Here is a 16122-nt window from a genome sequence, read left to right as displayed (position 1 = left end):
ATCTAGTAACAGCATTTCATGAATAATATCCTTAGATTAACATTCTGACAGGCCTCTCCCCCTTCATCTTCACCATCTACACCACCGATTTCCACTATCAGTCAGAGTCCTGCCACCTTCAGAAGTTGTCTGATGACTCTGCGATAGTGGGGTGTATTGAGGATAGTGATGATGAGGACACTGGTAAAGGACTTTGTCACATGGTGTGGAAAGAACCACCTCCAGCTCAATGTGACGAAGACCAAGGAGCTGGTTGTGGACCTGGGAAGGAGGAGTACTCCGGCGACCCCTGTTTCTATCAGGGGGGTCGATGTGGACATGGTTGAGGATTATAAATACCTCGGAGTACACATCGACAACAAGCTGAATGGGTCAAAACACGCTGAGGCACTCTACAAGAAGGAACAGAGCCGCCTCTACTCCCTCAGGAGGCTAGAATCCTTCAATGTCTATACAAAGATGATGAAGATGTTCTACGAGTCGGTGGTGGCGGGCGCCTTGTTGTACACCGTGGCCTGCTGGGGCAGCGGACTGAGAGCGAGGGACGCAAACAGGCTGGACAAGCTGGTAAAGAAGGCCAATAACGTGGTGGGAGTGGAGCTAGACTCTGGCGGTGTTGTCAGAGAGGAGAAGTCTAGCACAGCTCCTAGCCATTATGGACAACACCTCCCACCCACTACACTCGGACCTGGCGGAGAGAATGAGCACGTTCAGTGGAAGGCTCAGACTCCCAAAATGCAACATGGAACGACACGGGAGGTCCTTCATACCGACAGCCATCAGACTGTATAATGCACATGTTTCTTCTTGACTGCACTTAAATGTAGAATATATGTATAATATATTTATATTATTCACGTGTGAATAATGCTGTATAGTATTTATTGTCTATTGTGAGCGAACTGTGGTGCTGAATTTCCCCCAGGGATCAATAAAGTACTTTCTATTCTATTCTATTAATAAATGGCTGTAAAATAAGCACACATCTGAGTCATAGTGTTACAACCTGACAATTACACATTGTGTGGTGTTGGAGTTGTCCGACGTTTTGTGTGGCCATAAACGCAGCACTGGCTAAGTGCCATGAGTGCTTAGTGTTGGTGCAGGTGAGACAGAGCGAGCTGCTTCTGTTGATATGATAATGACTAAGAGTTGGTTTAAGCCTGGGTTGTATGGCAGAAAAAGACCAGTTTTTCTAGATCGTTTTTTCCTAATGTTTTGGTGTGCTTACAAACAGGTTTGCTCAATAAAGTGATTGATGGAATTCCTGTCTTTAAACATCTCGACGGACGATAATTGAACTGTGTTGACAAACATAATTTTATCCGTTAGGGACACTCTTGTTGTCACCTGTCACTCAGAGAGTTGCGTTGCAAAATCATACAGAATCAATTGTGTTTATTTTGTTTAGAGTTCAGATGGGATTTTTGATTTTCTGCCCGGCATAAATTTGCTGTGTCCAGAGTCTGCGTGAACAGTGCGCAATTGCGCACCTTAGAGGGAACGTTGGTCATAGGGAAACTGGGGATCGAACCTGCAACCTTCACGTTGGGAGACAACCGCTGTACCACCTGAAGTATCACAGGCTCGCCTAACTTTTCATTTATATATTCAAGATATGACTGCTGCTTATTCATTGAGTGTCATTACTTCGCACGGCTACTTTCAAACATAAAAACGACAATATTCTATACCTTTCCGGTACCAAACACCGCCTCCTGAGCGTATTTGACGAGGCACTCTTGACAGAACAGGTGACCGTCTGAACATTGCGTCATTTTCTCAAAGGCAAACTCCCCGTAGCAGCAGCCGCACTCAATCAGCTGCCCATCCTGAATAAAAACAGGAATAATACTATTTATTAACTGACATAATAAAGTATGATTATTGAGATGAGCTCATATCAAATTATGAAAAATCATGCGGCATGTTTTCTAGACGGTGAAATAATTACTTTCTTGTATTCATCTTCATTGACTTGCAGCGCTAGAAGGAAATCTTCATGCTGGAAAAGAGAATGGAGTTATTTGAATGCTTGAATCTCCTAACTTTGAAAGAAATGAGCGTGGATGAAGGAATAATGTACCTCAGCCCATTCCTTGGCCTTCTGCTGAAAGAATGTAACCTCCTTTTTTAAAGAATCGTCCAGGTTGCTGTACGTCCTGCAATAGCGGCGGTCATTCTCCAAGAAGTACATTCTCTTGTCAAATTTCACCTCACCTGCAGCACAGAAAGAGATGATACATTCAGGTTATTTTCTTAAACGCAGTGTTTGCTTTACAGGCAACACAAATAGAAATGTCATCCAATGCTGTACCTTGAAAGAGCTCTTTGTTCTAAGTAGCTAACTTTGTGAGTGGAGAGGCGAGCAAGTGTACATACAAATTGTTCTTTTAATCTTTCCTTACCGTATTCAAAATGAAAATCAATGAAGCAGCGCTCAGAAGATGCTCTGCTTCGTCGTCTCTTTCCTGAGGGGTCGCCTGAATCTTGCCACTTTTTCACTGCTTCAAATAAGGCCTGGGGACAGGTTAAGCAAGACATTGAACAAGCACTTGGTTGCATTTATTTTGCTTTAGAATATCTAAAAGAATGTACAACAGTTCAACAAAAAACATTTAAATGTGTGTGGTATCTCTCATCTTCAAACCCTGTTAGATGCGTGATTAAAGATTGCCAGAGGATATACATTTTCGGATTGTAATCAATTTCTTAAATAAAAAAAATGGAAACTAAAAACATTTTCTAAATATACATATTTTTCCACACAATAACTATTTTTCTCCATTCAGTGTTTTAAAAAATATTGCGTGAAAATCAAAGTCGCTGCTAAACATTGACGAATTGACAAATTTTTATTATGCTGTTTTTAAAAAAAAAATAGTTATGTACCGGTAAAACACTAAATTGGCCCTAGTGTGTGAATGTGAGTGTGAATGTTGTCTGTCTATCTGTGTTGGCCCTGCGATGAGGTGGCGACTTGTCCAGGGTGTACCCCGCCTTCCGCCCGAATGCAGCTGAGATAGGCTCCAGCACCCCCCGCGACCCCAAAAGGGACAAGCGGTAGAAAATGGATGGATGGATGTAAACATACAGGCTTTAAATTAAATGATGAATCCTTATAGAGTATATTGGGTAGGAGACGTGTTAATTCTTTCAGATAAATGTTTGCTTTATTTTTGGTCATAACTTTGGCTGTGTTACTCTGGTTTTTGTCCTAATGCTAGGTTCACACCAACGGCGCTTTAAAGCGGCATGCAAAGCGGCATGCAAAGCGGCGTTAAAGCGTAACAAAGCGTGATTAAAGCGCGAGGGTCGTAATGGATCGTGGGAAAGCTTGTAGTGAAGCGGGACATGCGGCAAGTTCGCCAAAAATTTTTAAACGGTTTAAAAAAACTCGCCGCTCTGTCAAGAATGGAATAAAGCGCCGAGAGCGTATCAAAGCGTGACAAAGCTCAGCAAAGCTTGACTCAAAGCGTAGGAAAGCTTACCAGATCTTGGTTCAAAGCGCGGACCCCAGTCTACAACTACAAATAGGAAGTGACTGTGATATTGACTAGTGTCATTGAAACTTTATGTAAAACCAACACAGGATTACAAATCCATTCTCTTTTGCATCATTGCCTTTTTTATACGATGATCATTGTTTCTGTACTTCTGTGAGTTTGCTGTTTGATGTTACAGTTTGACATTACTGTCTATAATTTTTCTGTATGAAAATGTAAACAAAAATGGTTCTTAACTTTCTACTTTGTGGACAATGTTGATCCACTCTCTTGTATCATCTCATACAACATAATGTACCCTTTGTCATATGAACCCCACATTATGTAACCTGATTGGTGAACAGTGATACTATTTGTGCTTTTTTGTTTGGTCAAGTTTGTTGCTTGCTGTACATGTTGATAACATCTTCCTTAATAATAAAGAGAATATGTTACGTTTAAAAGAAATGCCTTTTATTATTGTCAACTAGCATAAGAAATGAAAGATAGATATTTATTAAGATGACAAAGAAATAAAAGAAATGAAGATATAAAACATAATATAACGAAAAAAAATAGAAATTGAAAAAATAAATGAATATAAAAAATGTGTGGAAAACAGTATACTGAGTTTTTCACATTTGTTTTTACTTATTTGTTTATCATATTTCTCTTTTTTATTACATTATGTGTTTTATCTTGTATATAATAAAACAAAAAGAGTAATCAAATAAATAGATACATCTAAAAAATGTGGGGAAAACTTAGTATACTGAGTTTTTCACTTTTTTTACTTATTTGTTTATCATATTTCTCTTTTTTATTACATTATGTGTTTTATCTTGTATATAATAAAACAAAAAGAGAAATAAAAAAATAGATAAATCTAAAAAATGAGGGGAAAACTTAGTATACTGAGTTTTTCACATTTTTTTCTTATTTTTTTGTCATATTTCTCTTTTTTATTATATTATGTGTGCGCACGCAATTTATTCATCAAATTCACAAAATAATAATCGCATCAAAGCGTAATAAAGTTCAATAAAGCGTAATAAAACGCATCAAAGCGTGATTTAAAGCGTATCAAAGCGGGATCAAAACGGCATCAAATCATGAGGAACGGTAACAAAGCGGGAAATAATTAGTATCAGAGCGTATCAAAGCATAACATTACTTCGGAGATCGGGATATTCGTGGAAAAATTGACAAAAATGACGGCGCTTTGATCGCCACTTTAAAGCGCGGCAAGCGCCGTTGGTGTGAACCAGGCATAATCGGGTTTTTTTTTCATGTCCAATAATAATATTTTTATTTCAAATGATTTTAAATATCAACGATACACTGGTAAATAATTGGTAAAACACATCCATTCATACCAACAATAAATACATCATTCTCAAAGATACAAACAACGGCAATACAGTGCACACGTATAGCTCAGACATATCTGTTGTACAGTCTTATGGCCGAAGGAACAAAAGATTGTGTAAAACTTTCCATTTTGCAGTGTAATAAGAGGAGCCTGTTGCTACGGTTACTCGTCTGAGCGGCCATCGTGTCATGCAAAGGATGTCTGGGGTAACTAAGGATGCCCTGCACGAGGGCCCTTATCCTTCTCTCAAGCAAAGCTCCCAGAGTCCACATTTTCCCCATCACAGAAATATATTTCCTGATCAGCCTGTCCAAGGGGGCTCAAGAAGAAAATGGCACTAGCTACTACAGACTGATATAATATGTGTAACATCAAAGTTACACAAAGGGTTAAGATTTAAAAATCATGACATGTATCTTTATTTAAGATTGAAGCTGACTGAAAGATTTGAGCAAAAAGTAGTACAAAATATAAATCCAAAAATGTTGTATAGGTCTTTTTCATCCTCGCTTTAATAAACTATGGAATTATGTATGCCCCAGAGAGTAAAAAATATCAAAAATATACTTAGTATCTGAAATGTGCACTTCAGACTAGTTTAAAAAGATTTTATAATTTGATTTTGAAAGGCTGACATTTTTGTCATTTGCACCTTGAGTATAATTTGTTTTGTATATGACAGTGTACATAAAATAAATATGAACATCTAAAGATCTTTCGTAGCCTAATAATAATAATAATAGACATATCGTCCTTGAAATGTATTTTAAGGAAATTATTTGATGTTTTTTTTTTTAAACCTTTTCTATGTACACTTACTGGCTTTTAAAGGGTTGAACATCAAAAACATAATATTAATTTAAAAAACAAATATTGTAAACTACTGCACTCTAACCAACAACAAAAATCAGCAATAACTTCCTGATCCTTGAATTTGTCTTAATCTGAAATGAACTGAAATCAACGCAACTTTGGCACAACATTCTTCGAGTGGACTTCAGTACCTTTCGTGTGATTGCATAGTGTCCCTTCAGGACATTGAGGGCATATTTAATGTCCTGGCAGCTGATCATCCGGAAATCTGCCATGAGCAAGTCTGCTGCCTGCATCATGGTGGCTGAAACCACAGGACCCAGCTTGGTGTAATCAAACAGGTCGTCCGTTACCTGAAAAGATATTTAAAAATATTAGGGTGTGACTTTGTATGCAATTTTAGATCGTAAGATGGGCTGTTGCTGTTCTTTATATGCTTGTAGGGTGTTACCTCTGTGTCGGTGTCTCCAGACTCCAGTAGGATGCTTGTGGGTGCTACTGCAGCCGCTGCAGCCTCGGTCTTTGGGTACTCTGGGCTCTCCAACAGCAGGTTACATACACTACAAATATAGCAAAGGAAAAGTACACACACACATCTATAGTTAGCTGCACTGATGGGCATACAGTACTAGTATTAATAACCAATAAAAGGGACATATGATGAATTTCATCTTTTCTGACTTTAAAATGTTGTCTCCCTCTGCTTCAGGCTATGGGAAAACACGCAATAAAAGGTAGGATAAAGTATTATTTTCATATAATCTTAGCATGTGCATAGTATCACTGACGTGCAACATGCCGTGACATAAATGCAGCTTTTTTATGCTGAGTCTGAATCGATTGCTTTTTGTTGTGACTGAGTTAATCTGTATAATGTTTATGAAGTTTATTTTCCACCTTGTCTAGAAAAACAATAGCGGCGACGACTTCAAGACGTATTATTTAAACAAGCGTATCTTTTCAAAACATAAATTATGATACATTTGGAAAGGGTGGGGCCTGGATTCATTTGCAATCTGGGAATGTCTCCATATTTGAACATTTTGCAGACAAAAAATACAGGTTATGAACGTGGCGGTGAAGCAAAATTTACACCAAAGCATCTTCAATACATATTACCTAGACCACTAAGAAGTGTTTTAAATCATCATAGGTCCCTTTTAAACGGCGTTTATGATAACAAAGCGGAAAATCAGATTAAAAAAGATGCTTCTCACGCATTCAAGTCTTTCAAATTATTTGTTTGGATCAATTCTGCTACATAGGCTTCTTGGATGTCTGGAAAGAGATCCAACTTGAGAAAGAGAGGAAAAAAACAATAAATAGAAGTACAGCACATTGACAAAACAACAAAAAAGGTGCAACATTACTACTTACGACACCAGTGATGAGAGTTCTGGCGAGGGGCTGCGTCTCTCGTGGCACAGAGGGACCGGGCCTTGGATCCTCTATTGTGGGAATGTTAACGGGAATAATAGGGGCCGCAACCAAGCCAGGGGCCGGATTGATCTTTTCTGGGTTTGGGTCTGGTGCCAGAAAGAGTGTCTCTACTCTGTTGTCGGTACTTGATGCTACAGGGGCTGGAAGAGCAGGAGGGTTCAAGTTTATGTTGCCATTTGAGGCGCCACCTTGTGGTTGGGAATTGGAACCGGCCTTCCCGGCTGCCTGGCTTCCTATCATGATCCGGTGACCTGCCTCTGGAGGTCCCAGCCTCTCTGGGGCAGCGGCTATCAGAACTGCAGAGTGAGTTACCATCTGAGGGCCCTGAGCGGGCTGGACTACAGGCTGGGCCGGGGCTTGGGCGAGGGGTTTGGGTTCAATCTGAACAAGATTGCCCTGCATAGGATGTACATAGGGCTGCGTCGTGACCCTGGGCGTGCTCTGCTGCTGAGCCGGCGCAATAAAAGCGGACGCTTGGATGACGGGTTTTTGTGTAAGGATGACAATGTCCAACTTCCTTGCCTGGACAGGCTGTGGTACTAATGCTGCGTTGCCTCTTGGCTGAGGCTCTGCAGATGTGCTAGGTTTGGGCTGCTGTGCAGATGAAGTACTTGCCTGAGGATTGTCTTGCGTGCTGGTGAAAGCCTTGTCTTGATTTACTGTGGAAGAGCCAGGCAGTGTCTTTGCAAGCGCATGTTTCGAGGTGCTTGGCTGGGGCTCAACTAGTGGATGTCCCGCAGAGCCAGCCAGTGCAGGTCCAGAAGTGCTAGGCTCAACTTGTGCTTGTGCATGTCCTCCGATTGTGACAGCTGGTGTGGAGGTGGGTTGATCTTCGTTCTTTACACCACCTTTTTGCTGCTCTGAGTTCTTGGCAAGGTTTGGATGAGTTACTTCCTCCATCTTGACTGCCATGAGGAAAGTAGTATCTCTGGAGGTAGAGGGGAGCGAGTCTGGGTCTCCCTTAGGTCCTCCAGACGTTGCACTGTGTTGACCAGCAACTTGAAAGTTTCTTAAGCCCCCGTTCCACTTTGCCGCTGGACGTATTACATGTCGGCGTGCAGGTGCGAGTGGCCGTATGACAAGTCGGCGTGCAGGAGATCGTTGCTACAAGGTACAAAAGAGATCCTGTCATCTATGTTGCGTTTATAACCTTTGAAGTATTTATTGTCTTTAACCTATGATGTCACACTACATATGTAAGCAGATTCTATTGCGCTGAGAAAGCGAGACAGATAATGATACATACAGAGATTGGTTGAATCCTGGCTGAATAAACATTATTAATAAACGTCCATAACTCAGTAAAACGGTACAAGTTGAAAGACAACTTTTTACCTGCGCCTGGCTGAAGAATACAAATAATACACAGTCAAATAACATCACTTTGGTTCTTTTTAGTTCACTTTTTCCTTCATTAAAGCCCAGTCCCAATAGGACCCCTCACCCTACTTTTTAGCCCTATCCCTACATTTTGCGCGTTCCCGTGAAGGTAGTGGTGTACCAATGACTCTTTGCATGTAGCGGTAGTGGGTATAACGAGGAGTAGGGGGTATGAATGCAGCCCTTCAGAGTGAGGAATTTCAGATGCTGACTTGTTCATGAAGGGCCATAGAAAAATGCACAATTTCTGCGTAAGTTATATAATAGATTACATGTTAGTTTGGAACCTTAGTTTGTAATGTAAGCCAGCTCGCCACGATAGCTAACGTTAGGCTAAAATACTAAATAATAATACTTGAATACTAAAACTTTAAAGCTTGCGGATGTGAAAACATTAACGATACATACCTTCAAAATTTTCACAAGAGGCAACAGTCGTAGATGGCGGCTTCTTCTCAGTGTAGTTATTCGTTTATTCAGCATTATGAATATAAAAAAAAGCGATCTCAGCCGTTAACTCTATTGCTAGGCATAGTGTAAATGTTGCAAACAGCCTCTATAAGTGAGCATAATAAAGAGCGTGTCCTTCTTCATGACTAGGAAGAATATATGCTGATTATCAGAGCGCCCACAAAGTAGGAGAAGATGCAAAAATGATCATTAAGCACGCGCACTGTGATTTATGAAGACTTAAACTGTTCTGCGGGTGCTATTTTATCTCTTTATTTAGAACGTCAGAAATCTGACATATTTACACACAAATAGCTGTGAGAAAAGAGGACATTGGACTGCAAAGACAGGCGATGGAGAGAAAATCCTTTGTGTGTGATCATATTTGGACTGTCATAAATGAATGATCGACATATCGTCTATTCAGTAATATCATTGTATTACTGTATAGCTGCTGGATGACTTAAAGGGGAACTGCACTTTTTTATGAATTTTGCCTATCATTCACAATCACTATGAAAGACACGACGACGGATGGATTTTTTTTAATGCATTCTTAGTGACTTAGGTGTTAATTTAGGTACAAGTTCCGACCTACACTAATACTCGACTTCGAACGCTTTTCTAGGACTTCCTGTACATACAATTTATAGTCTATTTCTTACCTCCAGTATGCTGACATCGTCTTCTGCAACATCGTCTGGCACTAAAACAGGACTGCAAGTTACCAAAGGCACAGCCTCCTCCTCATCAGAATCATCAGAAATGGTGATGAGCTCCCTCTGGCGGCTGCTGGTGCCTTCACAACACATCCATATGCGTTCAAATTAGGAATGTTCCGATCAGGGTTTCATGCAGCCGGTTCTGATACAGATCATCCACAAATCACTTGTATTAACTGTAAATTTTTCAATGGATTATATGGATTTACCGAGGAGCTCAATCCATTTTGCTTTACAAATGCTGCACATGCACAAACACAACTTCCGGCTGCTACAGTTTTACGACTTCGAGTCATAACTTTTTCAAGTCATAACTTTTTTTTTTTTTTAAATGAACAACTTTAGATTACGAAAATCATTTCCGAAAAAATTTAGCACCTTAATTATTAGCATGAAATGCAGGCCTATTTAGTTACACCAATACATCACCCAGACTCAAAAATGTAATAAAATGGTCAGTTTTAAATTTGAATAATGAACAATGTGGATGGATAAAAGTTACTTACATTTTGTAAAGTGTAGTTGTGGATTATCAATAGGTACTTTAGCAAACCGTTGTTTTAAAAAACAAAAAAAAAATTCCTATATTTTGGAAGAACTACCGTCAAGGAAGTTGCTGAGTTTTAGTGCGTGCGCAGCTGGGGCAGTTCAGTCAATCCGGCGATGCCAATCACTAGCTTGCGCTGCTAATCGCCAGCTACTGAATGTAATAATATAATTATTTATTCGTCATTTTATTCTAGGAATGTAACGGTATCAAAATCTCATGATACAATATTATCAGGATAGTAAGGCCACGGTACAATATTATTGTGGTATATGTTCCCCAATAAAAAAAGACTTAAAAATGTTATAGTGTGTAAAATGAAGTGGCAGGAATGTTAAGGATCAACACACAATTACTGTATTAAATACACACATAATGCTCAAATATTCTAATCATATTTATTACTACAAATACTTACAGTGGGTACGGAAGTATTCAAATCCTTTTGAATTTTGCACTCTTTGTTTCAACGGTACAGGTAACCCATGCTAAAGTCCGTACCTCGGTTTTAGAGCCAATTGCCCTTACATCATCACAACATTTGTTTTTGGCAGCACTGTTCCAGTGATTAAAGTACATCTGTCTTTAACAGCCAAACTTTCAGTGCATCACTAGTTAATAGTGAGCAAATAATAAACTATATATATATATCAATCAATCAATCAATCAATCAATGTTTATTTATATAGCCCTAAATCACAAGTGTCTCAAAGGCCTGTACAAGCCACAACGACATCCTCGATATATATATATATGTATATATATATATATATATATATATATATATATATATATATATATATACATATATATACATATATATACATATATATATATATATATATATATATATATATATATATATATATATATATATATATATATATATATATATATATATATATATATATAATTTCATACTGTAACTACCTGCCGGTGTTAATGTGTATGTTATGATCGTTCATTTTTCCCATGGTTTGTGAACAGACCGTGTCGGCGGAGAATGAGTCTAGGAGTGAAGCACAGAGATGTGTTTGAACGGAGGAAATACTTGTTGGAATTGGGCCTGTTAGCATACAATTGGCAAGAAAAGCAAAGATGTGGTGGCTAATATGTTGCTTTTGCGCACCGCTACAATCAGACACATTAAGGGGAAATCTTAAGGTGTCTTTATTCTCCGAGTCAAGACCAATAGACAAAGACATTCTGTGCCTGCCTGCAAGACCGCATTCAGGGCAGGAATACTGCACACGCCTCAACGTGAGCTCAAATTATAGGTACCAGTATATTAATTCATTCACTGCTTTCACATTGGAAAACAAAAAGGTTTAACTAACTAAATACACAATAAATCTTTCAAAAAGGTTTAACTAACTAAATACACAATAAATCTTTCTATTGTTAACTAATTTAAAAAAATATTAGGCAACATCAGAACAGCCATTTTTTCAGATTTGCCATAGAAGTGTTTTCTTGCAAAAGGTGCAGTGTGCTTCATATCAAGTGTTTTCATGTAACAACAACCAGAACATCAGCAATGGTACAGGAAAGCACAACAATATGTTATTGTCTGTGAAAGGGACTGTTAGCATCTCTACTAAAGATACATGGTTAACTTTCGCAGAATTGAACAAACAGAGAACTTATCGACTACGGGGGTCGGCACAGACTACAAAGGCGGACGCGCCAAATTTTTTAGGACTTATGCAGATCCCAAATACAGAACAGCAGGTACCAGAAGGTTGGAAAAGTTGCTTTTGCATAATAGTGCGAAACAAAACACCTGATAATGTCTTACCTTATACACACACCATAATAATACTTGTATGTTGAAGCACAGTACAATCCATCAAGCTGTGCGGTTTCATAGCTTACCAAAGTCGTACTAAAATATTTTGATAGATTTTTGAGCACCGTGTGTAATGTTCTATATTTTCAATGGAACATATAAAATGTTGATGTTGTTTACTTGAGTCATATTGCAGTCTCCGGGTATCTCTTGTATGTGACTGCCATTATATTGCAGTCTACACGTATCTCTTATGTCTACTGGTCACACTTATCATTTCACCATGTACCAAATAAAATAGCTTTGAGGTCGGTAACCAGAATTATTACGTACATTGGGCGCACCGGGTTATAAGGCGCACTGTTGAGTTTTGAGGGGAAAAAAGGATTTTAAGTGCGCCTTATAGTCCGGAAAATATGGTACATACTTTTTCCACAAAAAACAACGAATACTGATAAGTGGACAGGAAATGAATCAAATTGTGTATATTGTGGCTAAGAATACTTTACAAGCAGTGACATGCTGTCAGGGGAGGCAAGTGAGGCAGTGCCTTATCTTGCCACCAGGGGGGTAAAAGGCTTAACCATGCATCCATCCATCCATTTTCTACCGTGAGATGTTAAAAACCAAAGTAATAAAATAAAATATGTTTTAATATTTCTCTTTTGGTCTATGCTTTCTATGTGATTTTGGTGTGGTTCCTGTATATTTTGATAATTTTCATGGTCAAAATCGCGGAAATTCCATGTTTCCTGATGAAAATAACAAGGCAGACGAGAAGTGAGGCAGACACAGGTAGTGCCTCCACAGCTACACGCTACATGAGGCAGCAAGTACCTCTGCCTCAAAGTAGGTGGCGATATATTGTCATCTTACAGTTCAATGCCTCAGCAATACTCTGACTCACCACACTGGGAAAAGTGAGGGCGCTCAAGCTAGCAAACATGTATCTCCAGTGGAAGCAAGCCTTTTTTTTTTAAACTGTATTTATAACAAACATGGCATTTTTATTAGAGTAAGCCAGCGTTTGTGGGGGGGTTTTGTCAGATGCAACAATATTGTTTTATTGCTTGGAATGAAATTGAATTGAATGAATGTGTCTGCCAATATGGAGAATTATATACTGTATCCAAGATTAAATACTTTTCTAAACTGGACTTTAAGACAAAATGAATGTGATCATACAAAGTACGTTTTCATGGAGGACAGCTATTGCTGCTTCAGATACAAATACAGAATGGTAAGATACACTCACAATACTATATTTACTTTGTTAAAAGCAAATGGGACCAAAAAGTATTTAATAACAACTTTATCAAATACTTTGTGGACCCATTTATCATATCATAATATCATTATGATAATGTTTTTATGAAAGCGAATCACTCCCTTCTTTTTGCTGTTACTCTAATATAAAAAAAAATCTAAACGATTTTGTGTGTCTGTATGCGGAGTAAAACTCTGGAACAAACTGGACTTACAACACAAGCAATGCCAAACTATTAATCGATTTAAACTACTATACAAACATCGGGTCTGGTTCAAATATAGAGATGAGGGTCTTTAATTTGATCTGCTGTTGTACTCTGCTTAAAAGTGTTAACATGTGCTCAATGTTTCCTTACCATTACTACTATGTTGTCTATTACCATTGTTGGTATTTTGTCTATTACCATTGTTGGTATGTTCATTCTTCCTACATTGTTGATACAAATTATTGTTACAGTGTAATACTTATTGTCACCTGTGTTAATGCCACCATGATACAACATTTGTATCATAATCCTTAAACAAAGTAACAGTGAAACTCAATGTATTAATCACTGAATTGAGAACTGGGGGTGGGATTAAATCAATTATCTTCTTCCCACTCCCTTTCAGGCAAAACTGGACCATCATGCTTACATACTGTACATTACCTTTTGAATTATATCAATTTATATTATTACGTGTTGTCTACCTTGTACTTTTTTTTATGTCATTGCCTGAAATAAATGACTAAATGAATGAATGAAATGAATGAATGTGCAACCTAAATCAACAATAATTAGAGCTGCACATATGAATTTAAGTAGAAAAAAACCCTCCAAAAGTATCTATGCCTCACCTGGTGTTTAGTTCACCGCACGTCACTGTTTACAAGATACATAGTTTCAGTTGTGTAGTAAGTGTAGAAAAGCCCTAGACTCTGGATAATTATTTGAACCAATTTACCTTGGCTTCGGTGGACGTTGAAACTTGCCAGGTGAATAACGTCGTCATCGCTGCATCCATCCGCCATCATGATAAGACAACTCACCACCCCCACGGACCGGCTTGCAGAGGTCACTGTTCAGTTGATACCATCTACACACAGAAACGTAACCACTTAAAAAAGACATTGTGTCATTTAATCACACATTGGCTTGACTCTGGAATTGCACCACAACCTCATACATCCATCCATTTTCTACCGCTTGTCCCTTTCGGGGTCGCGGGTGGTGCTGCAGCCTATCTCAGATGCATTCGGGCGGTAGGCGGGGAGGAAACTGGAGTACCCGGAGAAGAACCCACGCAGTCACAGGGAGAACATGCTAACTCCACATATATAGACCCTGAGCCCGGGATTTAACTCAGGACCTTCGTATTGTGAGGTACATGCACTAACCCCTGTTCCACCGTGCTGCCCCTGCATCCCAACTCCATCCATCCATCCAATTTTCTACCGCTTGTCCCGTTCGGGGTCACAGGGGGTGCTGGAGCCTATCTCAGCTGCTTCGGGCGGCATGTTTTTAGAGGTGGGAGGATACTGGAGTACCCGGAGAAGAACCTACGCAGTCACGGGGAGAACATGCAAACTCCACACAGAAAGATCCCGAGCCCGGGATTGAACTTAGGACCTTTGTATTGTGAGGCACATGCACTAACCCCTGGTCCACCGTGCTGCCCCTGCACCACAACTCATTAATTTTAAATCAGTTACATTTAACACGGTCTGACGAGGAATCCTTCTGCAGCTGGGATAGGCTCCAGCCCCCCCCCCCCCGCCACACCGAGAGGGACAAGCGGTAGAAAATGATGGATGGATAGTTCAATTGGACAAACACTGGGACGGACCCCGAGAGATGTTCTGCAACGCTTTCATCACCAGTACTCCTTTAAAGACTGGTCTTCTTCGACTTCAAAGTAATAGCATAACATGTATGGCAATAAAGAGGGAAGCTAATGTCATGTTGTATGATAGAAAACGCATGACGGTTTAAAGCACAACAAAAAATATGTGGAAATATTAAATCAAATCGTTAATCGCAATGTTGACAGTAGCGTTAACGTTATATTGTCAGTGCGCGAAGAGAGCCGAAGTTAAACTTAAACATGATAAAACAAAATTAATCGATTATTTCCGCGTAAATAAAGAGGTAAATAGCAATGGTGGCAGCGAAGCTAATGATTAGCTCGCTTAGCTAGCTAGCTAGCCAGCAGGTTAACTTGTTAGGGGGACTTCTGATTTAGTAGCCAGTGCCTAAAACCATACATTTTTAATACGGGATAAATGTTTTGGATAAAAAGACAACAAAATAATGACAATACCGCTGCTTTTTTGTTGGCGTGGCAGTTCAAAGCGTCTTCTTTGAGGACAGATACAAGCTAGGCGAAGAAGCAAACAAGCTGCCAAAACAAGACCACAGGACAGGCAGGTTCGTGACGTCACGCGTACAAAGCCTGTGTCACGTTTACGGCGCCTCGGGAAATGTAGTTCTTCACACTGAAAATGTAGTTCTCTACAGGAAAGCAACCACTAACGTCTTTACACAGCCTTTTTCCTTCATGCTTTTCAAAAAATTACTTCATACTATTGAATTTGGGTCGAAATCACTTCTATGTAACTCTACACCAGGGGTGTTTTTTTCCACTGAGGGTTGCACACTGAAAAATTAAAATATGTGAGCTATTTTTATATATTTACTTTTAAAAGAGATACAGTATATTTTTTAAGAATAAAATGTCAGCTTTATGTCATAGTCTGTTATGAGGAAAAAAAACAAGTATGGGATTATATCAGTTTGGCGCTGATACATGCAGTCCGGTAGCACATTTATTTGTAGCTTGCTATAGATGCTACAGCACCTACACAACAGCTAAGC

General features: G+C 39.1%; 1 protein-coding gene across 1 annotated transcript in view; it reads right to left on the bottom strand.

The window, feature by feature from the left end:
* rnf216 (ring finger protein 216) overlaps nucleotides 1–15703 on the bottom strand; it is a 37369-nt gene extending 21666 nt beyond the window's left edge. The window contains exons 1-11 of the mRNA XM_062036463.1: nucleotides 15569–15703; nucleotides 14213–14344; nucleotides 9606–9739; nucleotides 7048–8214; nucleotides 6888–6964; nucleotides 6122–6230; nucleotides 5862–6023; nucleotides 2409–2520; nucleotides 2087–2220; nucleotides 1955–2005; nucleotides 1695–1832 (exon numbers count right to left, since the gene is read on the bottom strand). Coding sequence (XP_061892447.1) covers nucleotides 1695–1832; nucleotides 1955–2005; nucleotides 2087–2220; nucleotides 2409–2520; nucleotides 5862–6023; nucleotides 6122–6230; nucleotides 6888–6964; nucleotides 7048–8214; nucleotides 9606–9739; nucleotides 14213–14282 — 2154 coding nt within the window. The 5' untranslated portion in view covers nucleotides 14283–14344; nucleotides 15569–15703. The remainder of the gene's footprint in view (nucleotides 1–1694; nucleotides 1833–1954; nucleotides 2006–2086; nucleotides 2221–2408; nucleotides 2521–5861; nucleotides 6024–6121; nucleotides 6231–6887; nucleotides 6965–7047; nucleotides 8215–9605; nucleotides 9740–14212; nucleotides 14345–15568) is intronic.
* Between the last annotated feature and the right edge of the window lie 419 nt (nucleotides 15704–16122).

This window comes from Entelurus aequoreus, linkage group LG25 (genome assembly GCF_033978785.1).
Source record: "Entelurus aequoreus isolate RoL-2023_Sb linkage group LG25, RoL_Eaeq_v1.1, whole genome shotgun sequence".
Lineage (NCBI taxonomy): Eukaryota > Metazoa > Chordata > Actinopteri > Syngnathiformes > Syngnathidae > Entelurus > Entelurus aequoreus.
This window is presented reverse-complemented; position numbering and strand designations above follow the sequence as displayed.